The following is a 24,968-nucleotide window of genomic DNA, read 5'->3' as shown; positions in this document are numbered from 1 at the left end:
CCTTCCAACGCGGGAGAGTGCACCGACGAGGAGCCAGCCGCCGCGCGTTGCCGGACGCGGTGGAAAAGGGAACACGCGGGGACGGGGAGCTTGATCCTGGCGCCGTCGGTTGAGGGAACCCCCCCTGCTCGCCCTCCCCCTCTTCTTCGCCAATTGCGCGACCGGTGCATGCGCCGTGCGTGGGGTTTCCCTGGTTTCTCCCCACCCCGCCGCACCCGCCGGGCGCGAAAACCGTCGTCGGGCCCCACCACCGTCCACGATACGATAGGCGCGCACACACGCGCTTCCCCTCCGGCGCTCGCCCGTTCGAAATCGCAACGTAAAGTCGTCGCGAGCGAAACGGCGACGGTGACAAACAGTCGACGCTGTTTACCATCGATAATGCGAAGGTATCGGGACGAGCGAGGCCTCGCTTTTAACGCCCTACGGCGTTCGCCCGTCGTCGCGGCTCGAAATTCGGGGGGCACGGGGGAGGGTGGGTTTCGGGATGCCGCTGCGCTTCCATCCGTGGCAGCTGCGCCGCGCGCGCGTCGGGGTCATTAATCTCACGCTAACGCGAGACCACTTGTAAATTCGAGCGGAGTTCTCCCGAAACTCCGGGGCGACGCGCATTCCGACCCTTCGTCGGCGCGGAATTCGGAGAAACGGGCGGCTCTCTCTCGATGCTTTCGTTGCAATTTTCGCACTTGACCGCAGGGGTAAGCGTGCTTTACGATTCGCGGTAAGATTACCGGCGCGGCGCGACGCGTTGCGACGGCGGCAACGGCGGCGGCGGCAGAGAAGGAGCAGAGGAGTAGCGGAGGGAGCGCGCGCGTTACCCCTCACGCCGTGCCCCACCACCGTTCCCGGATGCAGACCCTCGCGTCGGTGGTGGGAGGTGGGATCCTCGCCGTCGGTGCCCTACGAAGTGGTGGGGGGACGGAGAAGCTTGCCGCCAACTCGGGCGAACCCTCGTGGTGGGGAGAAAGCGCGGGTTAGCAGCCCGGACACGCCAACCGTCGGATTCAGTAAGCGAACGGCTCTCAACGGCCACGAACGTGTTTTTCGTTCTTCGGTTCCCGCGCATGCATATATATATATACGTGAGAATATACGGGCGACATATATATATGTAACTTATCCGAGACTGACCCGTGAGAAACAACACACTCGTCGTCGGGAGTACGCAGTCGGTGATCGGCGACCGCGACGACGTGACGACCAACAGTAGTCAGATCGTTAACAACAACAGCAGCAACAACAGTAGCGACAACATCAGCTACCGCGACACAGATCCGCTTTTCGAAGTATTTAAACTACATCCGTCTACATCGCATCCATCCCCGCGACTAAAAAAAAAGCAGCATAAAAAAGATAATAAGGAAAAAAACAGTTCTTTCATCCCGCTCTACAAAACTCCCCCCCCCCCGTCATTTCGGTTTCGGTCCTTCATCTTCGTTCCCGCAACTGTGGCTTCAATCAATCAAACTGGATTCCAACAAGCAGTACGTGTCGCGATTACTTCGCGGCTACCGGAGGCTTAAGAAATTATTCAAGGTAAGAGAATCCATCTCCCCTCTCGAGTATCGGGTATAATCGCCCTCTTCGATTTCCACCCCGTTCGCTCTTTTTTCTTTTTCCTCGAAGGGACCGCGCGATAGATTTTCGCGCGCGCGTATCCGACACAACGGAGGGACGTAGTTGATAGTGCGCGAGATTTCGAGTGTGTTTTTCGGCGGAAGACCGAAGGATATGTGGTGAACGACGTAAATTGTGCCCCGATAGATTCCGCGCGACAGACTCGGTCGTCTGTCACTCGCGACGCGCCGAGAAAGAAGACGCGCTCCTCCGACTTGGCTCGGACGCGTTAGCTAGTGCGGGAGAGAACGCGCGTGATAAGTTGGCAGGCGACGAGGATGACGAGGCTGTTTAGCTAAGCGCGGGGGTACGAAGATCAGTGTCCGCGACTTCCTGCACTGCGGGAAGGTTGGCGGGAAAACTCCGCGATAGATATATCTCGCGATCGGGAGGAGACAGACGCGCGTCCGCGACGCCCACCGAGAATCATCGCGAACGTCGGCGAACAAAATAACAATGTCAAGTTATTGCGACAATCGGAACGATGGATAACACCCGTATATGCGCGCGGATCGATCGACAGATATAAATGTGTATAGACCGTCTCCGCGGTGTTTACGCGGCGGATTATGGCAGGCTCGTGAAGTATGCGAGAGTCCGAGGAAGAAGCGGAAACTTGTCCGTTTCGCGACAAAGGGGAACGGGCGGCTGAAATAAATAACGGGGGACGAGGACGCGAGAAGGAGAGAAAGAGAGGAGGTTGTTATATACTGCCTCGCAGCATGAATAATTTACACTCGCTCGAATTTAAATAAATTCGCCCGCCACCGTCGTCGTCGTCGTCCGTCGTCGTCAGCGGCGGCTCGGAAAACTGTAAGCGCGTAATCTCGACTCGGCCCCGAAGGTTGTTTACGGTCGCGCGCTGCGCGCAGTTAATTTTAAACGAATTCGCCGGATATCACCGCCTGGTATCTCGTCTCGTTCGTTATCGCCCGGTTATTTATGTTATTCCGTGAAATTACTTAGAAGCCCGTCAATTAGGTCTTCAACCGATGCAGCGCGTCGTAAACACGTGTGACGTAAGCTGGGAGACATAACGCGCGGCATTACCAGCAAATAGCGAGGGACGCACACGACGAACGAGACGATAATATTCGCGGCTGGCAAAACATTATTCGATGTCCGAGGAATCAAAGAAAAAAAAAAGGAAAAGATTCGTCAGGACGCTCTCGAGTTGTTTGCCGATACCGATAATCGATCGGGGAGCCTTCTAACTTTGCTCGGCAACGCCGTTCTTGTTTTCGGCGCGTTTGACGAGTCTGATAGCGGAATGTCACGACCGAGTATCAGTTGGCGCGCGTGCGACATCCTCTTTCTCTCTCTCTTTCTATTTTTCTTTCTCGTGGCCGAAAATAAAAGTTAATGAGAAAAAGGGTAAAAGAGAGGCCGGAGCGCGATTATGGAAACCGACCGAAGGCCGTAAGGTCGTGGCGATCGTGACACGTGAACCGTGGATGATCGAGCGAGATTCCGTCACGCCCGCATACGAGGAGAGAATGTCGCTGTATAAGCGCGTCCGTGGATGATGTATCCCGATCGAAAAAACATGTTTGGTCCGCGGACGGCTGTTTATACGATATATACCATATGAAAGCAAACACTTTAAAGGTTTCCGAAGCGGGCGAGCTCCGATCTTCGTCCCGGCGAGGCGGCGTTATCTTCGGTGACGGTCGCGCGCGGCGCGCGAATAAAAAGGGAAGAGAGATAGAGAACGGCGAGAGGAAGAAGGAAGCGCGGTTAAAGGAGAGATTTTTTTCCCCTCCGGGATATCGAACTTGCGAAACGTATTTGGCCGTCTCTCGTAATTATTCCTGTCCGCTACGTAACTCCTCGGACGCCTCGGCGCAAACATACAAATAAGACTGCGTGACAAATATCCGCGCGTTTACGAATAATAGTCTCCCGCTGATGTATCGTAACGCAAATGTACCAACGCGGGGTGAAATTATGATTCGTGCCCGTGGCACCTTCGGATTAGACCACCCAGCCTTCGCCTCCGTGTTGGTTGGGTATAGCGCATAATTCTCGGAACTTTGCTCTCTCGGCTCCGCCGTGATGCAAGGAACGCGGGGAAACTCCGGGCGCCAGCCTTCACGTCGGGAGCTGCATGCTAATTGAAAAACAATTCAGGGTATACTCGAGTAAGCTAACGGAACCACGCGCGTTATCGAGCGCCACTAGCTTTCGCCGACGTCATTATGTACGTTATATTTATTTCTGATTATACTTCTCATCCTTCCCGTATCATAACAATGATAGAAATAGAATTAACGCAATTAGAAATCAATTAATATACCCCTGTTTAGTTTTGTAACATATTTTGTTGTTTCACATATGGTGTCGCATGTCGCAGTTACGTTAATACGTAAATATCCAACGCTATACACACGATGCACGCAGTCGCGATGCAATAACGATACATAAGTGTATTAGAAACGTTATTGCCGCGCCTTTTGACTTTCTCCACCCTCCCCCTGCGAATCGGAGGACCCCACCGACCGAGTGCGTGCACATTCCTCGATTCGACAGAAAAGCTCACCCTCAGACTAACCATTGTCCGCCCTCGAGGTGGATCGCAACAAAGTCGAAATGTGTTTAAGGTCGACTGTTGCCCTGTCAAAGAATCCCCCGAATTCTAAGCTCCAGCGCACACATACACACACGGCTTTTCCATGTAGCGAGAGAGTGAGACAGACTCTGTAGCTCGCTTACCCTTGGCAGCATCCAGTCTCACGCTTTAGAATTTCCATTGAACAGAAAACATGTTTTCCTCATCCTCGTAGACCCTTAATTAAAAGAAGAGCCGACGGAACGAAATGTATATTGGAGAATGATTTCGTTACCTGAGGAGAATCGGGGGCAAAGCTTTAACACCACCTTTGTTTTCACAAGTAACGTTTCACGGGAGACAGACCTTTCCTCTTCCCTGTTCCCCCCTCCGGGATAAATATAAAAAAAAAGGCTACGATCGATACAAACACTTGACACAATGCCGCGTGGCGTTATCGCATTCCTTTCTACGAACATGATATTGCCGATCTATACTCTGTACTTATCGGCAATTTTTACTCGACGGCTTAACAGCTCCCTCGCTTTTTTTATTATCTATTATATCACCACTCGCGCACTTCGTACTTTCGTTTACACGCTTGGAAAAATATTTATCGCTCAGTCTAACAAGTATTTTCTCTCGCTCTCTCTCGCTTGTAATCGAGTTTTTAATTAACGAGCCTTGCGAGCGAGGAATATATCCCGACGCTTATATCCTTCTCTCCTGTTAATAATTCGTTTCTGTTCTATCGATATGTTTATTTTTAAGACTACCTTCGTCTCGTAGCCTCCGACGAGACACGGGGGTTTATGCCGCGCTAGAACGGTATGTCGCGCGGGCAAACTGTATTCTATTCAATTCCATTCGCCTCTCGTTCTCTCCTCGTCGAACGAACAATTTTATTCGTCGGCATTGGCGGCGCGTGATCCAATTTAACCACGCTCGCTCGGCTCGCCCGCTCGCGCTCGCGACATGTTTCTCAGCGTCTGCGAATGCAAAACATCTCATTCACGGGCAAAAGTGCTGGCCGCCTGCGCCAATAGGCGTAGTCCCTTACCTGCGAGAGCGGCAAAAACAAGAGTAGTGGCGCGCGCGCGAGTAAGAGAGAGAGGTCCGAGAAACGCGGGAGGAGAGAAGGAAGGAGGCAGACGACGACGACGGCGGCGGCGAGTATATAGAGAGCGTCGCACTCTCCTTTGCCTCCCTTCGTCCTCCGTCCGCGCGAAGGGAAAGGGAAAGGAGGGAAGAGTAAAGCCCGCGTACCGGGAGAGAACGCGGAACGCCATAAGATGGAGGAGAAAGAGAGAGAGAGAGAGAGAGAGAGAGAGGGTAGAGAAGACTGGAGAATGCGCGCGGGAGAACGAGAGAGAGAGGGGGGGAGAAGACGCGCGCGGGGCTAAAATTAGAATGTCCGTTGGAATGCCGCTGGTAGTGATGGTGTGTACAGGATGATTCAGCGAGTGAGAGAGAAAGAAAAGTAGAGAGAGAGAGAGAGAGAGAGAGAGAGAGAGAGAGAGGGGGATAGAGACGGAGGAGAGTAGATATGCGCGGATAGTTTATTCCGTCCTGCGGCGAAGCCCCTAAGGACGCGTAGCGGATACCCGCGCGAATACTCGCGTGCGAGGGACACCGGAAAGCGCGGTCGATCTTGCGCTATGGGGTCCTCTCTTTTCTCTTTCGCTCTCTCTTTTCTCCCGCTGCTCCTCCTTTCTCGCGCGCCTTTTATATTCGCGTCGCCGGAAATAGATTCGCGTATCGACGTGCTCCGAGAATAGTCCTTAACTTTTTTTCATCGCGAGATTTCACGAGGCGGATGATAGTAGAAGAATAGTAGTAGTAGCAGCAGCAGGAGTAGTAGTACCATGTGATTCAACGGTGCTATTTTCAAATGGGACATTATTTTCGTCACGTACTGCTTTCGTACTTACAACGACTCAATTATTGAAATTTATAGATTCAGAAGTTCCACACTCGTACGCTCGAAATTTATTATTTATTATATCAGTGTGACACTTCTCCAATTTTCATTAATAGTACGAAAAATATTTGTATTCTCTACAGTTAACGAGTTCGAATTTTTTAATTGTGGAATCTCAATGTTAGCTTGCTCAGAGAGGCCGGGCTCTAAGTCCTTCACCGATACCGACGGTTTCCCCGCGAATTCGTTCTATAAATAACGGGCACCAATTTTGTGGGACCCTGGGCCGCCGGTCACGTCCTCTCGGGGCCGGTAGGCCTTTGCTCACGACCGAAATTCAAATACCACCGATTGCTTTTCAAATACTTCAAGAGCGAGACCCTCCTCTCTCTTTCCCCGCGCGGGATCGCACGCTATCTGCCATCTAAGCAAATCTTTCCCAGGTCATTCCACGGCGGACTGTCGCTCGCGTATCGATTATTTCTGCGGAATTCCCCACCTCGTCTCTCGATACCTGAGGATCGAGGCGAGCCGAGGCCTCGCGTTTGCGAAGTGTCCGGTATCTGGTGCCGCTGCTTGAGTTATACCTCCGTCGTCGTCGTCGTCGTCGACATGCGGGGGTAGAGGGGACGACGAGAAATAGATAAGCAAATAAATAAACTAGCGGGGCAAGGCGAGTTCGAGGCGAACGTGTGAGAAAGAGAGAAAGAGAGAGAAAGAGAGGCCGAGGAGGACCGGTGATACTCGGGCGAACGTTCGTCGGCGAGGTCGACGGCCTGACACGGATGGTTGACGCCGTGGGGCCCGCCTCGTAACCGGCCTGGGAAGAAGAACGAGAAAAGGTAGATAAAGAGAGAAAAGGAAAGGGCCCACCGCTGTGGAGCAACGACGCGTTTTCGCCCTCCGCGAAGACGATAGATCGCTGGTACCCCCCGGCTCGCTGATCGGTCTGGGTCAGCTGGCAATTCCCCTACCTCGGCACTCGTTCTCCCTTTCTAGATTATAGGAGAAGGATCGAAATAATAGTAGAGCATATAGATCGCTCTTTGAGCCTATAAAGCAGTCTTAAAGATGAAAACGAAGACGTTTAGGGGGGCGTGAAGTTTTCGACCAATTTCGAGTGGATTTTCCGTGACGTCGATAGCTCATATTAGTTCTCCATTGAGTACTCCGCGAGTGTCCCAGATTACACCGTGCCCTTTCTTTCTCTGGTAAAAGTGTGATCGATGGACGACAGAGACGGGACGAATGGCACGGAATTGGGGCGTTGCGTATTTATTGCTCCTATCTCGCCGCTATTTACCGTACCTGCGGCTTTTCGCCGCCGGTCCGCTTTTATCGTTCGCTCATTCTATTTTCCCCGTGCTCACACACCGTTATAACTTGTACAACACGACCGGATATTTTTTATTACATTTCTTTCGCTTGCCGCCGCTAATCCGACGCTTCCTCGCGCGTCGCAATTTATCCTTCCCTCGATGTTTCACTCTTACTCCCTCTATTATTGATTCTACGGGAATTAATTAATACCTTTAAGAGGCGCTTGGCGCCACGTTTATTTCAACTCGATCAGCAAGAGCTCAGTTTTTCTTATCTTAGCTTTCATTTGATGTTTGTCACATTTATTTGCTCTTATTTTTAAGCATATATTTTAATTGTTCACGAATGTTTCACTCTATAAAAAATAAAATATATAAATTTTATTTCTTTTGTCTACTTCAACAATTTCTTTAATTATTACAGTATTTATCTCTTTAGTTTACCTCATCATTTTTTTCTCTTTTGTATATTGTACATCCTATATATTTATAACCTAATATTTAGGAGAAACACACTTAAAATTAAAGAACCGTCTCTCTTTCTTTCTCTTGCTTGTGAGAAAAAATTTGACACCAGAATAATACGGTATTCGTTGCCGTTGGTCATTGTCGTCCTCGTTCCGTCTCCAACAAATGCGAAGCGCTTCATTACCGCGGCTCGGGAAAATCATAAAAGCCGAGAATGCTCGATGAAGTGATAAAACTTAATTCGCCTGCACGGCCGTTGTACAAACAACGCTCGGTCGTGTTTTTCACGAAACGCCCGTTCGTCCGTCCTGGTTTTACGATTTTTGTGGGGATTTTATGGGGGCGGGGGGTTCCTTTTTATTGGCAGTGTTACCCGCGCCAGCGGAGGCGCGGCGGCCCGAAATTACGACGGGCCGCAAGAAAATCCCGCTATAAAACAGGAGGAACCGTCCGCGTTCGAGGCCGACCGCGTTTATCACCGTCGACTTTATGCAATTCTCGCCCAAAATCATTCCCCGGCCCGGCTTGGGAAAACAGTTACAAAAACATCATACGGTATATCGAGATTATCTCCGCTCGCGAGCAGTTAATTACCGATCGTATCCTGCCTCGTTATACTACTTTCCCTCCCGCGCGACTCGGTCGTCCCGGTCATCCGCGATTATTATTATTGCGTATCGACCCATCGACGTCGCCGTCGGTGCGGACTTAAGAAGATTCCGCGGGGGAAGTGTTTCTCCTTGTCGACCATCTGTCGCAAATAATCGTAAAGCTGGATTCAATGAGCCGCGCATAACATTGTCGCCAGTCGCGGCTTGACGTCATCCATCACGCCATGATTTCCAGTAGAGTAGACATAATTATTCAATCATTATTTGGTCCCGATAAGATATCCGCGAAGATTAATGACATGAACAACAGCCAAGAAATACGTACATGAGTTTGGGTCTTTTATGTTTATTGTACGACAGATGTTTGTCGAGTAACGACGGAAGCCGAGCTGATGGGATTTTTCCCTTAATTAATATGTCGAGCAGCTAGTAGCTTTTGAATTGAAAAACTTCCGGTATAAAAATCTCGCGCAACTAAATAATGAAATTTTAATAATTGCAAATTTCACTGTCGACATATTAATTCGGACGCTATTAAATAGAAATCGTGAGAACTGATTATAAAATCATTAAAGAGACTGATTAAAATTCGCTTCGGGGTTCCTGGAGTGGCTCCGCCTATCTTGCCTTTCAAAGCATGAAGATTAGATTTTACATTTTTCTTTAATCTTATCTTCTTATCTTCGTCGTCTTAATATCTTCAATATCTTCAATGAAGACTCTCGAAAGAGAAGAGAATACCGCGAAGGGATCGACGATCACGGGCGGCGGGAAACCTGTTGCGATCCTTCGTATACAAAGCGTCTCCTGCGTTTTCTGGCGGAAGTGCAAGGATAATGACAGGCGGAAAGAAGAGAGCTCGATCGTCTTTCGAGCCGGAAACGAGGGACGATTAGGACCGCACGAAAGAAAGACATTTATCTTTCTTCACGGGGACCCCCGCGTGATCATGATCATCTTCCTCTCCGCGGAACGGAAATACTCCGAGTGCTCCTCCGGGCACTTTCTCGCCGGGCCGGTTTTCGGCTTCACCCCTTCGGCCATTGAATTTCATACCTCTTTCTAAACGCAGTATTTAATCGTCTTCAACCCCCCGGCAAGATTACCGAGCAGGTACCAGAGGTGGAACATCTGTTGCTCAACCTGTATCGCGGCTATAATGCCTTTTACGCTCCAGTACCAATCCCTTTGCGATTCTTTTTCTATTACGTGAATAGGAGGAACCAGAGCGCGCGTGAGAGAGCACACCCAGTCGTTTGGCGCATTATAAAAAAGCATCTCACAAACGGGTCGCAATTAAGCGCTACATCTCGTAGAGAGGTAGCCAACAATGATCTCTTCCGTTGTAACGAGGGAAATCCGGCGGGAAAAACGTTCTTGCCCTTCTCACCCGAATCGTCGTTCCTGTTCCCTCAGTTTTGCATTGCAACCTTGTTAACGGACGTACGAATACGTCTTCGGGCCCCGCTGGCCTTTCGAATTCTCACAATCAAGGCCGTTCTGTATTCAGAACATGTCAAGCAGCAACTTGTCTAACTAGCGACTACAATATTGCTTCATATATATATATATTTTTTTCTTTTGTATACATATATATATTTGCATATCGAAAGAGGATGTGCTTCCATAAAATCGTAAATGTAAATGGCGAAACGCGCGCGGCTTATGAAAGCGCGCGTGATTAACCCCGTAAACTTTGGACTTCGGCCGCGTGCAGCCTTGATCTTCCAGCGCGTGTGGGTCGCTCGTGCCCGCGTGAATGCGTTTCTGCTTTTCTGCGTGGCGCGAGAACGCGCGTGAACCGATGTCTGTTTCTCCCTCTCTCTCTCTCTCTTTCTCTCCGTCGTCGTCATCCTCTGACCCGCACGACATGACCACGTGCCAGTCGGTGACGTCACACTTCCGGTACGTGATTTCCTGGTACCGGACGACCGTTGGCGGATGAGAGGAGTTAAGTGCCGGACACGGGAGCTCCGTGCCTCCTCCTCCTCCGCCTCCTCTGCGCGAGCGTCTCTCGCGTCTTCCGGAGCGGAAAGGATAATGAGTGCCCCGCGAGCGCGAATATTTTCGCTAGCGGAAGGGCGGCGGTCAATTCTAACGTCTCGAACTCCGCGGTTGCTTTTTTTTTTAATTATTAAGTTAGAATTAAGTTAGAAAACAATCAGGGAATTTTAGACCTACCTCAATTTCAGATTAATATCGCGGTTAGATGTGAGGCGACATTTATTCTCGGTCTCGCGTGACTTCTGACTCGACACTTTATCAAGTTTACAATTCTGCTATCTGTAGAAAATTGTGAGGCGACAAGGCTGTAGATTCTGTTAAGCATATTCGTTATCGGCGGGAGGAGTAATAAAATGGATCAGACGATCACGGACAGTGTGCCTGACAAGTCGTGCATCTTCTCTTTTGCAGCGTGTGGCGAACCAGGCGCTTACCGTTTCGCCACAGCCGGCAGTAACGGTGGAGGGGCCGGTGTCCAAAATGTCTCCACCGACGAACGACGTGAACAACGGTGTGGTAGCGTCTCCCAGCACCCTGGCGCCTCGGGTTCCACCGACCACGAACCCGTCTCTCACCAACCCACCGACGCACAAGCGTACCCCGAAGGACTTCATCTTCGGCAAGGTGATCGGCGAAGGAAGCTTCTCCACCGTAAGTCTCTTCCTCCTCGTTTTTTTTTCACGAATTTATTAAAAAGAAAATAAGGAGCATAAATTTCAAATTTTTAACAATACGATAAATGCGGGAAAAGAATAACGAACCCGTGATTCTTTGACCCCGATAGGTTTACCTTGCCAAGGATATCCATACCAGCAAGGAGTACGCGATCAAGGTGTGCGATAAGAGTCACATAATCAAGCAGAAGAAGACCGAGTACGTGAAGCGCGAGAAGGAGGTGCTGAACATGCTCGCGGACGCCAAGCACTCGTTCGTGCGCCTGTTTTGCACCTTCCAAGACGCGGAGAGACTATACTTTGTCATGTCGTACGCTAAGAACGGCGAGCTCCTGCCACATATCAACAAGGTGGGCTCTTTCGACATCGAATGCACCAAGTTCTACTCGGCCGAGATCCTACGCGGTCTCGAGTATTTGCACGGGCTCGGTATCATTCACCGTGACCTCAAACCGGAGAACATCCTGCTGGACGAGAAGATGCACGTGCTCATCACCGACTTCGGTTGCGCCAAGATCCTCAAGGACGATCCGGAGACGCCCGCGGACGCTCAGCAGCAGCCACGTTTCAGGGATCGCAGCGGCTCCTTCGTCGGTACCGCTCAGTATGTGTCACCGGAGCTACTGACCAACAACAGGGTGAGCAGAGCGTCCGATCTCTGGGCCCTGGGCTGTCTCGTCTACCAGATGGTCGCCGGCCTGCCGCCCTTCCGCTCGAGAAGCGAGTATCTGATGTTCCAGAAGATCCTGAAACTCGAGTACGATATACCGGACGGTTTTTGCGAGCTGGCCAGGTCGTTTGTCAATCAGCTTCTCGTTCTGGAGCCGACGCAACGACTGGGCGCCCTGGACGAGCACGGCGCTGGTTACCCCAGCATCCGAGCGCATCCCTTCTTCGAGGGCGTTGATTTCGAGACCCTTCACGAGCAGACACCGCCGCCGATTTATCCGTATCTACCCGGCACGTCGGAACACGAGGAGCTGAGGTCGCAGTACAGGGTGCCCGATAATCTCGAGCCCGGTCTAGACCAGAAGCAACTCACCAGGCTCCTCTGGTTGGGCACCGAAGACATCGATGACGACAACGACACCACCGGCGCGGAGAAACGCGCTGTCAACGCGTTTTTCAACGAGATCATCGCGGCCACAGACAAGCCACTGAGAAGGTGTACCAATAACAGACTCGACAGCGGCACCAACATCGCCAATTTAACCCCGGAACAGATCAGGATGCGGCTAGAGAAGCAGCGCACCACGAATCAGTGGCATCCTTTCGTCGAGGGCAATCTCATACTAAAACAGGGATTTGTTAATAAGAGGAAGGGCCTGTTCGCCAGGCGGAGAATGCTCCTTCTTACCACCGGACCACACCTATACTACGTCGATCCTTTCAATAATGTGCTCAAGGGCGAGATACCCTGGAGTCCAGAACTGAGGGTCGAGCCAAAGAATTTCAAGATCTTCTTCGTCCACACGGTAAGCGGTTTTAGAATACCTTTAAATCAAAATAAATTATTAGGCATTTGATACTTTTACGACTCTCAAATAAAAGGATAGATGGATTAAAATAGTATCCTTTTATGTTTCTATTCAATTTCTATATACATATAAGAACGAAAAAATTAAAAATACACATATCTAAGTTTTTATATTTCTGTTTACAGCCAAACAGGACGTACTACCTCGAAGATCCCGAGGGATTCGCGTTGGAGTGGTGCAGAGCAATCGAGGAGACGCGAGTTCACTGTTACGGCCTGCAGGAGATGACCACCGCTTAAAATGACAATGGGAGAGATCCAAAAGACAGAACATGTAACGAGTGGTAAAGTCCGCGAGTGGCGATCGTTAAGGCCGAATCTATTCCCGACGAGAAGAGATTGCAAATCGATTGTTCACGTATTAGCCCATTGTAAAAAGTAGACTAGTAGACTTATTCGCGCGCTCCGAATCGCGCGCCTTGTACAGTATAGGCAGAAATTTATTAGGCAAAAATTCCGAAACGCGACCTCCGTCGTCGCGAGAATCACGGTCGCGCGGTCTCCATTATCACTTACGTTCGCTATTTATTGACGATCCTTTGGAGAGAGATCGCATTCATCCGCGCGACAACCGCACAATGTGTGCACGAAAAAAAAAGTAAAGACGGAGGATTAGAGAAATTTTTAGCCAAGGCTTCGGCTGTGTATTCGCACCGCCTGTTGCCGTGTGACGTAACTCGCGTGAGATCGAGGTCGCCTCTGTGAAGCAAAGGAAAACAAAGTTCACGCACCCGTAAATTTCGATGTTTACAATTCTCGCGATATGCATAATCCGGATCCCACGCACAAGCACAAATTTTCACACGAATCGGCTTTTGGGGAAAAAAAGAAACTAAAACAAAAAAAAAATAAGAGACCGGATCGTGTCCCAGGAAGGATCTTCCCGTTCAGAGGCGTCCTTGGTCGCGCAAAACACGCTTCGCACGGCGCTATTCTAGTACTTTATTTCTAAGTATAGTCCAATTTACACACGCGATGAAAACGCGATGCGTATCTAGGTGAAATTAAAATTAAAAGCCGCGCGCGGCCACAGCCGTGTAACGTGGCCGCGCCAGTTTAGACGTCAATTTAGCCCGTGGTTAGCCAAAAATAAAAAGGAAAAAAGGAACACGAAAAATGCAGTGGAAGATAACGAGATACACTACGCAGCTTTAACGAAACCGTTTTACGTCGCCTGTAAAGGATCCCCGGAATATCGCGACATTCTGGGCGATCTTTGCCCTCTTCGCGGTGTACAGACAGTATTCTTCGTCACGTCGTTGATCCCCCTTCCCCCCGCGTTCGTATTCTCGTTCCCCTTTCGCGTAAATATTCTCTGTAAATATCATAACGTTTCTACGAAGAGCAGGCCACGTAAAAGCACACTTTGTAACATAGTAGATACGTAAGTAAAAGTAAAGGGAAAGTATCCGTTGTCTTACCACAGCGTTTTTCGTCTCGCCGTTAATTAACGCTTCTCGTCATCTGGCCCTCGCGGACTCGAGCGTGCGATTCAGTGATTAGGTGGGAAATATCGAAGGAAAGGGGAGAGATCGCACTCCATCCCCGCACGTTCACACGAAGAGGAAGCGGTGGAGAAAAGGGGCATAGGAAACGAGGAGAGCTTCGTTTTCCCTTCCGACAAAAGACTTTTACACGCCTGAGAAAGGACTCTAGACTAATATAGACTCGTTTGATAGCTTTAAGAGGCGCTATAGTAAAATTCGCTTAGAGCGTTTTCGCCAATTCGTTAAAGTCGTTGTCATTAGTGCGATTATTATTATTTACGGTATGATTTATATAGCGTTCAAGCGAAAATTATTATCGGCCGCGTAATTATTGCCGCGACAGGCGACGCGGCTACGAGTATTACGAGTATTCTATTTTCCTCGCATATGTATAAATTAGGTATTTAATTAAACACGGCCTCGCGCTTCGTTAATTTATTTCTACTGTTACTTGCCTCTCGAATTATTTATTCTTCGTTTTTTCTCTTGTTTTTTTTCTCTCTTTTTAAATATCGCGCGTCGAGGACCGCAACGTTCGTACATAGAGATTACAGACTAGTTAACTATCTCGCTACACCCGCTCTGCGACTATGTATTTACTATATATTATTAGAGAGTATAGCGCTATTACTACTATTACTATTACTACCGTCACCACTGCGTTGTTGCTACGTTACTGCGTACATATATATATATTATATATATTCTATATTATACGTCAACTATTGTCGTTAGACTTAGCTGTTTTTTAGGTATACACGTTTACTGCGAATACGTACTACCGCGTTGATAAGGGAGGAAAAGAAAGAATCGAGGCGCGATTCGACCCGTGATACCGCGACCGAGCCGTAGTCCGATCTTGTATATAAAACTGTACATTACTAAACTTATGAGAATATTTATATAGGTATATTGTGCGGTATATATATAAAAAATATTTATATAATGTGAATAGTGCGTTAGTTAGGAGAAAGAAACTGTATAAATGTTTATAGGGTAAAAATCGCGTTTAGGTTTAAATTCTCGTTGATTCTCGGTACGGCTCGGTCGCGATTCCGCCGACGAAAAGCTTTATTGTTCTCTTTATATATTTCTCTCTCTCTTTCTCTCGCATGGCGCAGACATAAACAGGGTATTCGGGGGATGGTCGCGGCAGTCGGTGGTTGGCGCGTGTTTCGTCGTGCGATGTTCGAAAAAATGGTGATCCGTTCTTTTACGGATCGGCATTGTTCCTCGCTTGCCCAGTGGCTTTGCTCAAAATGACCGCTTTTGGCAGGCCGCGTACGGTGCGGGCGGACGAGAAACGAAGAGCGGGCGAGCAACCACCGTCGGCGTCCCGGCCAGACTCCACTTTTTTCTTTTTCTAGTGAGAACCGATCGCGGGAGAGAGAGAGAGAGAGAGCGAAAATTACCCCCTTAGTTCGAAGTTCCGCTTCAGGTGAATCGCGCCTCAATAATTTCGCAACGTAATCTGTCTACCGTGAACGAAGCACATGTGTCGTGAGATTTTGGTATATATATATATATATATATATATAATATATATATATATTATGTATGTATGTATATATATATCTATATATATCTCGTTTCATTAATCGCGCGTGAAGTCATACATTAAAAAAATATATTTTTCGATATAGGAACAAATAATATATTTCCGTGCATGTGTAAATATATCATACGTCGACGTTGTGCTTCTTTTCCGGGGAGAGAGAGTAAGCGTTTCAAGTTCCGATCGCCGATCTCGTATCACACGTCGAAGTCTTTCTTGTTTTTTTTTCCTGTATACGAGATAGGGAGAACGGATCGCGCGCGTCGTTTCCATCGTGGAGAAACTTTGCAGATCCCTATGTTTTGTGCAGGCTTTGCAAACTTTCAGATGGAAACGCGCGCGAGTCTTAGGGATACACAACGGCGCGTTTTGATTTTCCGAAAAAGGGGCAAAGGAGCGTTGTCGGACGCTCGTTCGTTCGTCCGGCACTATTCCTGAGATTCCTGCCGCCCTTCGGTCCGTGCGCTTCGGACCTTCCCCTCTCACTATACTATATCATAGCGAAATAATCGGATTTGGACGTGACTTCGTAAAAGAGAAATGCCCAGGCGCTACGTGACACTACGAGAAGAGACAACTAATTTAACTAGGCTAGAAGTTTGTCAGAGGAGACGTATACTTAAATCGAAACTCTTACACCGTTACGAAATCTTTTACGATCTGCGAAACACGCAAGTAAATAACAGCAGGGCCTTGCGAATGTTCAGATGCCTACTGTTTCGATGCAGCAGAAACGTTTCAAACTATTGATTGCAGTATTACTAAATGTATCAGATTAAATGTGACACACATTCTAATACACAACACACATATACACGTACACACAAATACCGTCAATATACACTCGCGCAACCTACGAGAAGACTTTGTAAATAGTTAGGATATAATTGATATTATAGGCGCCAAGATGTATTAAGGATAACATCAAATTTATTCAGAATAAATCTTCCGAAATATCGTATAAATGAACCTGTATTAATTTTCCTATTCCTATTCCAAAAAGTTTCTTCATTGCGATACATATATTACATTATAATTATGAGAAGCAATTTATTTTACCTATGCAATGTAAACATTTCGTGTTTTATATATATGTATAATAATGTAACATACTTTTTTTGCTTGTCGATTGCGTTATACTAAATATTTCTGGGTTGCAAGCTGTTTAATGATATAAAGATATTGAGAAAGAATTATTTTCTAGAGACAATTCATATTTTTTATTACATAAAAGTCTTAAATTACCTGTACATTCTATATTTTATTCTTTATTGTTTTCATTTATCGATGTGTGTTAATAAATGCCTTTTCAAATCTGGCATATTTTTCGGCTGTGTTGAGCATTTGTGACACTTCAGTTTTGTCTGCAGATAGTCTGTACACTTCTGCGGAGAAACCTTTTTGATTTCGCCCTCTTCGCGCAATTGACGACATACATCTAAAATTTAATTTGCCTCTGTATCTAGGACTATACATTTAAATAAAGATACTGATTACAAACCTGACGAATATAAGAAAAATGGTGTTGTAAAAGAATTCCAATGGTACTTTGTTTTAAGGCAAGGACTATTAAAATCCGTGCTTATTACGTGTAGATGCAGCCTCTGCATAGTTGGCCTCGCGTGATAACCTATGCTGCAAGAATTAAAAATTATCTGTTATTCATGTATACTATCTCATATTTATAAAAATAATACTATATACATAGTATTATTTTATAGTATTATAGTATTATTTTTTTTCATATATTTGAGGCACAGCCTACACGGAAAAAAAATTATGTTGCTTCAATTAAACATCAACGTCACGAGCTGCCACAAGCATAAATAGTTAATTCAATTGGATATTATTGGACCAAATATTTAAATTATAGAAACCATTATCTGATGTGTTTGTTCATTAATATTGATGTTGCATCAATAAATTTTGTCTCGATAACACTGATGCTGTTGATACAAAAAATGATGCTGTTGATACATCATTTTTTTTCCGTGTATACATTTTATTTTATAATCACGTGTGTACACTATATAATTGGTTGGTATTTATTTATTTATTATCATTACTATTAATACTGTTCTATTTTGAGACTCACATGAATTCATGATCCACTTGGACTTTTACCAGGTCACATGCAATATTGTGCATATGCGTAAGCAAATCTTGGTGATCCTTTTTGACATGCCATATAGAGAGAATGTCCTCTTTCGGTAGAACCAAGTAGTGAAATTGCGCTTTAGGATATTTATCTTTGATGGCAATTATTTTATCGTCTTCTTTGACTTTACATTCAGGATCCTCTATTGATTTAAGTAAACCAGCCGACCAATGATGTTTACTCGCAGTCGCTGACTTGTTGGTATCACTTGTAAAACTTGTGGCTTTACGTTTCATTGTCACAATTCTATGTCTTTGTATTGTTAAATAATGTCAGAAACCCATCTAAACTTACTGTGTATCTAACTGTATACGTATATTGTATGTACAGATATATAATAGTATAGTACTTGGAACAGCAATGAGCCCAGTTTCAGAAAGTTTATTTCCGGCGCGAGTAATCATCGCTAATTAATGACAAAAATGTTATTGCCTCGGAAAATGATCAATACTTGTCACATCTGATAGCTGAAATGTCAGAATACCGATTACGAGGTTAGGTCTTCTAACCTACAATACGTATTATTGTTTGACAAATTACATTATTACATACTTTGCACTTTGACTTCTGACACCGATGCCTAGCGCGTCTTTGGATTATATTAATAAAAACGAAACACCCGAATTAAGTACAATGAAGAATTTAAGAAAACAAAATATATATGAGATTTAGCCGACAAACGGCAGCTCCGAAAACAGCTGACTGCAGTGTTGCCAGCAGCTGTATCAAACTATCAAATGTACCCGATGTTACACCTGAAAAGTATAATATATTATTGATTTAAAAATGTAATTTTACATAATCTATTTTTGCGACATTAATAAACTCAATTATTGTATATTGTGCGTGGAATATTAAAATTTAATTGCATATTTTCGGTTGATCAATGCTTTTATTAACCATTTGACTCGCGTAGTCACATATGCATATGATACCGGACCGAAAATGCATCTTCGAATATTTCGTCGTATTTTTATAACGAAACGTGATAGACACGGGATGGTTCGCATGTAAGATTTTATTCGGCCGAAAATGTATCGAGCGAATATTCGATAAAATGATTACATTTTTCAATATTGAAGTATTGCGGATAACAACCTACAATTTCAACATGCATATATTTAATTTGCATCATATATTATATAAAGCCGGTTCTACAATAAGTCGTATGTCATAGTCGTAGTCGGAACGCAGCCGATGGACCAATGAGAGAATTTCTTTTTTGAAAACAAATTTTTCTCATTGAACCATCGATTACGTTCTGATATCCGACTTCGTCATAGGACTGATTGTAAAACCGGCCTAATGCGAAAGAGCTATATAAGGCTATATAAGGCAATAGTACAGCATTTATTGCTAGAATAAGAAAAATGCATGAACACGAATATAAGAACGGGACGCGTAGCGATGCCGCTCTTATCGAACGTGAAGTTGACCGCGCGGGAGACGAAGTGCCTCCGTCATGATGACGTTTTCCCCCCTGCGTTCATTTCAATCATTTTCAGAACACGGCTGCGTGGCCGGCGGGCAGACACGGGATGGATCGGCTCCGGGACGACTGGCGTCGCGACTCATTTAATTAAGGTAAGAGTGACTTTCATTAATCTTGCATGCATTATTTACTGCGGTATCTATCGCGTAGTATTGATTTAATGTTCGGGTATCAATGATTCGGGAAAATACACATTTCGCGATACTTGTTCGGTCGAAGGCGCGTCGCACGGGCAAGTGACGGTTGCATTTTCCAGTGTAGCGAATATCGCGGATATGATCTGTTAAAAATATTAGTACATCTATTCGCTACAAAATAACGATCGTAATAATAGGTGAGCTTATGTAGTATTTGACTTTCGAAGTCGGAAAAATCATGATCGCGGAGTTGAGAGCGCGAAGCGTAGCGACGCAGTGGCGCTCCTGGCGCGAGAAGTTGTCCGCGCGGGAAACGAAACGCCTCCGCCATCTTGATGACGTTTTCCTTCCCTTTTCAGAGCGCGGCGGACGCGGACACGGGACGGATCGGGTGCGGAACGACTGGCGTCGCGACTTATTTAATTGGTGAGTATATATAACATGTATTAATATTTTCGTTTAATATTTATTGCGGTATCCGTCGCGTGGTATGGATTCGGCGCTCGGGTCTTAATAATTCTGGAAAATACGTGTTTCGTGGCGCTTGTTCGGCCGATGGTGTGTCGCGCGGGCAGTCGCGCGAGAGTAACGATCGTATTTTTTAATGTCGCGAAATCGCGGATGTCTGCCAAGATTGATATGCCTATTCGCTCGAATGTAAAATAATAATCGTAGAAATAGGCGGACATAGTATTTCCTATTCGAAGTACGACAAATGCATAATCGCAAAGTCCAGAGCGGCCCAGGTAGCATTAATGTCTAAAAGGGCAAAAGCACATATGACAGTCGTAGTCGTGGACGTAAGTAACGCACAAGCTTTGGCGTATCCTGATCTGTCAGATCGGGGACTACGACTGTCGTATATCGCTAGGCCATGTTATGTGCTTTGACCCTAAAAGACAACATAAAGATGTCTTTAAGATGCCAGAAATCTAAAGATGTCTTTATGATGTCTTTTAAACATTAATTGCTACCTGGGGGGATGCGTAGTGACGCCGCCCGCCGTCGCGCCGCGCCGCGTCGCTTTTAACGCGAGAAGTTGACCGTGCGAGAGACGAAGCATCTTCGCCATGTCAATTACGCCATGTTAATACGTTCTCCTTTTCCAGAACGCGACGGGCACGGGACGATCGGCTGAGGAACGACTGGCGTCGCGACTTACTTAATTGGTGAGTATACATGTATTAACTTTGCATTTAATATTGCATTTAATATATTGCATTTAATATATTACTATGGTACCTATCGCAAAGTATAGATTCGGCGCTCGAATATTATATTAATAATTCGTTCGGACGCATTTTTCGAAAGCCTTGTTCGGCCGATCTATCGCATGAATCAATCTATAGCGATGCCGCATCGCTTTTAGCATGCACAAACGATCGCGCAAGAAACTTTTTACCATTATCTTAAGTACGTTGCATTTTTATTTGTAAAATATCGTTGATACAAACGTGTCATAATTTTTTCTTTTATTTCTCCGCTATCGCAATATAATTAAATACGCGTCGCGTGTGATTAATTTTGAAAGTATCGTATACAAAGTACGGTAAAGTCACGCGATTATTGTACTCTAGTGATTGCTTGTAATTGCGTTTAATTGTAATCAATATTTTGTTTGTTTTAAGAAACAGACATGAGTGTTACGAAGAAACAGTAATAGAGATAGATGAAACAAGGAGAAGCCGATGAGGTGGCCAAGTGTGACAGATGAGGTGAGCATTTTATAATCTATGTACTTCTTAATTGTTACGAATTAAAATAATTATTAAGTTGTGCAGTATATCGTTTTCATCGTATAACGTGATAGTTTAATGTTTAATAGGTACGTTGTCTAAAAATACAAAATTTAACAGCTTTTCCGTGATTTGATTGTATATCTGATACGGTCGTATTCCACTTATTTATTGTTTAAAATCTTTTAGATTATATTTTAATACTTTTTAAATGTTTAATAAGTTATTTATGACTCGATTAATATTAGCAAATTGCTGAAAATTAGCAAATATATATAAAATATTGCTTGTTAATATTAATATATTTCTAAATCATTAAAATTTAATAGTTTAAATTATATCAGGATTAGATTTTTTTATTAAATTTTATGTAAGTTGATATATAAAAAAGCACTTCCATTAAGACGTTATTTTTTTATTAAATATTTGTCAAAATTATAAATAAAATGATACTTGTGTGCAAAAGTTATTCTTCCATTTTTAATTTATTAGTTTTTTTTAAATATTTTATAAATTGGTGCAAGAGCAAGCAATTTGTATTTATATATATCTAAAAAATATTTTTCAAATATGTTTATATAAAATAGAAGCATTATTTTTATTTGAATATTTTTGCATGTTACAGATCAATCTTGTGTATAAACTCCTCAGTTATGTGATGTGAGTAAAAGAAAGGATTCAAATGAAAGAATCCGTGAGGAGGATGAGGAGGCCTAAGAAAGGTATCGGGCGCCATTGGAGCAATTTTGCGGTAGGATTATTGATTGCGTAACATTATTCGATTAATTATTTTATTTTGATTTAAAAATAATAATTAGAGACAAAAATTAATATATATATAAATGTATTCTTATGCAGATCTTTTTTGAAAAATGTATAATTATTTTAATAAATATTTAATTAAAAGTTATTAAGAAATTCTGTACATGTAAAAATTATTTTTTGAATTATTGATTATTTTGAGCACCGTTTTAATTTGAATCTTATGTTTGTATATTACAGAATCATCGTACCTGATACGTGGCTGACAACTCCACTGTTGATCGGTGAGTGATAAAAAGCATTATTATAATGAGGTAACGGATCTGTTGAAAATTGATTGACATATATATTGAATAAGATATCATTATAATTGTATTAAAAATATAGAACCTCATGGATCCGTTATCTTAACCCTTCGAGGCCACACTGGACGGCAGCCACCCAGACAAAAATTTAAACCTAATATTTTCAAGATAGTTTGATTAGATGTTTTATGAATTTTTATGTGCACATTAATTGGAATTATGAGACTGAATCCGTTTGGGTGCCGATTACCCAGTGTGGCCGGGGCATATTAAAAAAAACGTATGGCCTTGGAAGGTTAAAATGGATGAGCTATAAAGAATTATGATAGATATTTTATCTCGGACTCATTTTGCGGTATTTATTAATTTGGTATGCTAATATGCTCGAGGTTACACTCTCACAGGTATACAGAGGATATGATAAATAGAAATTAACTCAGATAATAAAAAATACTTATATCTAGATAAATAGTTTCATAAATATAAGAAAAAATTATGGAAACACTTAATTCTTAGTTGCACTAAAGTTGCTAAAATATGAAGATGAAGAAGGAAAGATAAAGAAGATTAGAAAAAAAAAAGTTGTATTAAGAACAAAATATTGGCATTTTAATAATATAAAGCTTTTATACAGATTTCTTTTTAACAAAAAGAATTAGTACAGGATATATATATATATATATATATATACACAGAGTGAAGCATTTAAAACAAGTTACCTGATTAACTCGCCTGCTTTTGGAGATAGAAAAAATTGCAGTAGACCAATTTTGTTTGATTTAAAGGGGGACATAATCCGAGGTCAATAGTTTTTGTAGGTGGAGATAGATGCATATGCAGAAGATGCAAAGGTCAACTTTGTTTTTTTAAACTGAGAAAAAAATGTTCTGGATTTTAGTAAATATTAGTTTGCATACAAACTGTGACTCTATTTATTAAAATAAAGAAAAATTTCCTTTTTATTAGTATATTTTTTTCTCGGCGAATACACATATACTAATAAAAAAAAAAACTTTCTTCATTTTAGTAAATGGAGTCGCAGTTGTATGCAAACTAATATTTACTAAAATCCAGAACATTTTTTTCTCATTAAGAAGCTCATGTTGATGAGTACAGGAATTGACCTTCTTGTGAGGTATTCGATTCTGGATATGAAACTAGAGATATATAAGCTTATCTGTATTTCCAACTCATTAGAATATAGGGCTGGAAGTATAAAACATTTGCTTATTTAAATACACACATTTGGTAAATTAGTTTGAAGGCAGTAAATTAATTTAAAAGATAATTTTCTAACTTGCGCTAACTTTCTCTATGTTATTAGATACTAGTTAAATACATCTCAATTATGTGTTGTGCAATTCGTATTTGATGAAGACCACGTTACTTCTGTATTTTTGAAAGCGATCGCTGAGCGAAGAATCGATTTTCATCGTGATGGGTCATTCTTATCGGCGCGCTGAAAATTGATGGTTCCTGTTGCAGAACCAGAATAAAATCTAAGTTTTCATGTATTAAACTCGGATTCCGAGAAGCAATAATTTCGGCATAAATTGACGACGACGATTATGCAATTTCTATAATTGAGTAAAATTAATTAATGTGTTATGAGAGAAAATGTAATTTCTTTCAATAAATATTTTCTCATACTTTCAGTATTAAGGGAAAATATTACAATAAATATTTTCCCATTAATACTAGAAGTATTAATGGAAAAATATTTATACTAGAAGTATTATAAATCCGAAAAATCCGAGATTTGTTCCTTCCTGCAGCAGGTTCCTTAATCTTCGATGAGACACTTAATTATCTTTTATAAATTGATTTCACGAAGTCCAACAGAAACAGAGTACATTTAGTTAGTCCTCTTTATCTTGAGCATCATTTTTCTCTACGTTGATAATTCACAGACATCCTAACAGTCATGTATTAATTATGGTTTTTTTTTTCTAAACTTAGAGAATTCTGTGCCACAAATTAAAGTATACTTACCAATACGTATATTAAAATATAAACGTATATTAAAATATAAACAAATATAAACGCGTCTCTTTTTATTTATATTTTCAGATCATCTTATTCTAATGAGCTAGAAATAAACTTGTTTAATTATATTTCCAGACATAATTGGCTTAAGGGAAGACCAACTTCCGTACTCACTAATATAAGCTCTTGAAAAAGTAGTTTCGAACAAATTTAAAAATTTGTTGATACTTATTTAAAATTATATGAACAAAACGTGTGATATTCTACCCTCACTTGTCCTTACAATTCATTTTTTTTTATATTTTTACGGTGTACATGCTAAGAAAATTATGTTTATAATGCTTTCAATTATAACATTATTCCCGCGTATTTCTACTACTTGTATTCCTATCTATCTCAACCTAGTACCGACGTAAACGTACGCGGATATGATACTCCTATAAAGGAAAAGAACTGCATTTGCAAGTTTAACGATACACTATTTAATTTTATGTGATGATATTTTGACGATAATTTCTAGAAAAATGTATCAGTAATCTTATCTTTTACAGGCTATTCCGCTTTTATCGACGAACAAAGAAACTAAACTCAATCGCCGCCGATTGTATAAAGTCTATAAACGGTTCGTTGCGTTTTATTTTAGTCTATAAA

The 24,968-nt window shown here is 43.5% G+C and overlaps 2 protein-coding genes and 1 long non-coding RNA gene across 6 annotated transcripts in view; 2 read left to right on the top strand and 1 right to left on the bottom strand.

The window, feature by feature from the left end:
* The window catches only part of Pdk1 (Phosphoinositide-dependent kinase 1), a 289,915-nt gene extending 274,324 nt beyond the window's left edge, over positions 1-15,591 (top strand). For 2 of the 3 annotated variants that reach the window (XM_071792447.1, XM_071792444.1), the window contains 3 exons: positions 10,900-11,139; positions 11,273-12,637; positions 12,826-15,591. In XM_071792447.1, coding sequence (XP_071648548.1) covers positions 10,969-11,139; positions 11,273-12,637; positions 12,826-12,939 — 1,650 coding nt within the window. In that variant the 5' untranslated portion in view covers positions 10,900-10,968 and the 3' untranslated portion in view covers positions 12,940-15,591. Of the gene's footprint in view, positions 1-986; positions 1,537-10,899; positions 11,140-11,272; positions 12,638-12,825 lie in introns of those variants that run through there. The other variant, XM_071792445.1, reaches the window with a different exon arrangement.
* Positions 15,592-16,946: 1,355 nt separating this feature from the next.
* Aptx (aprataxin) lies at positions 16,947-18,612 on the bottom strand. 2 transcript variants are annotated; one of them, XM_071792448.1, is made up of 5 exons: positions 18,452-18,612; positions 18,194-18,366; positions 17,837-18,115; positions 17,243-17,376; positions 16,947-17,179 (listed from the first exon to the last, which is right to left on the bottom strand). In XM_071792448.1, exons 2-5 carry the CDS (start codon positions 18,301-18,303, stop codon positions 17,019-17,021), a joined length of 684 nt encoding a protein of 227 aa, XP_071648549.1. In that variant the 5' UTR covers positions 18,304-18,366; positions 18,452-18,612; the 3' UTR covers positions 16,947-17,018. The 2 variants fall into 2 exon arrangements, with proteins under 2 accessions (XP_071648549.1, XP_071648550.1); XM_071792449.1 differs by lacking the exon at positions 18,452-18,612 and having other exon boundaries at positions 17,837-18,336.
* A 746-nt stretch (positions 18,613-19,358) lies between these two features.
* LOC139822489 (uncharacterized) lies at positions 19,359-24,960 on the top strand. The gene is made up of 7 exons (XR_011734527.1): positions 19,359-19,483; positions 19,888-19,954; positions 20,638-20,697; positions 21,157-21,243; positions 21,890-22,015; positions 22,267-22,310; positions 24,869-24,960. It is a non-coding gene; the product is annotated as an uncharacterized lncRNA (long non-coding RNA).
* The last annotated feature ends 8 nt before the right edge of the window (positions 24,961-24,968 follow it).

The sequence above is a fragment of the Temnothorax longispinosus genome, chromosome 11, assembly GCF_030848805.1.
Source record: "Temnothorax longispinosus isolate EJ_2023e chromosome 11, Tlon_JGU_v1, whole genome shotgun sequence".
In the NCBI taxonomy this organism is placed as follows: domain Eukaryota; kingdom Metazoa; phylum Arthropoda; class Insecta; order Hymenoptera; family Formicidae; genus Temnothorax; species Temnothorax longispinosus.
The sequence above is the reverse complement of the archived record's forward strand: the minus strand, read 5'-3'. Positions and strand labels throughout refer to the sequence as shown.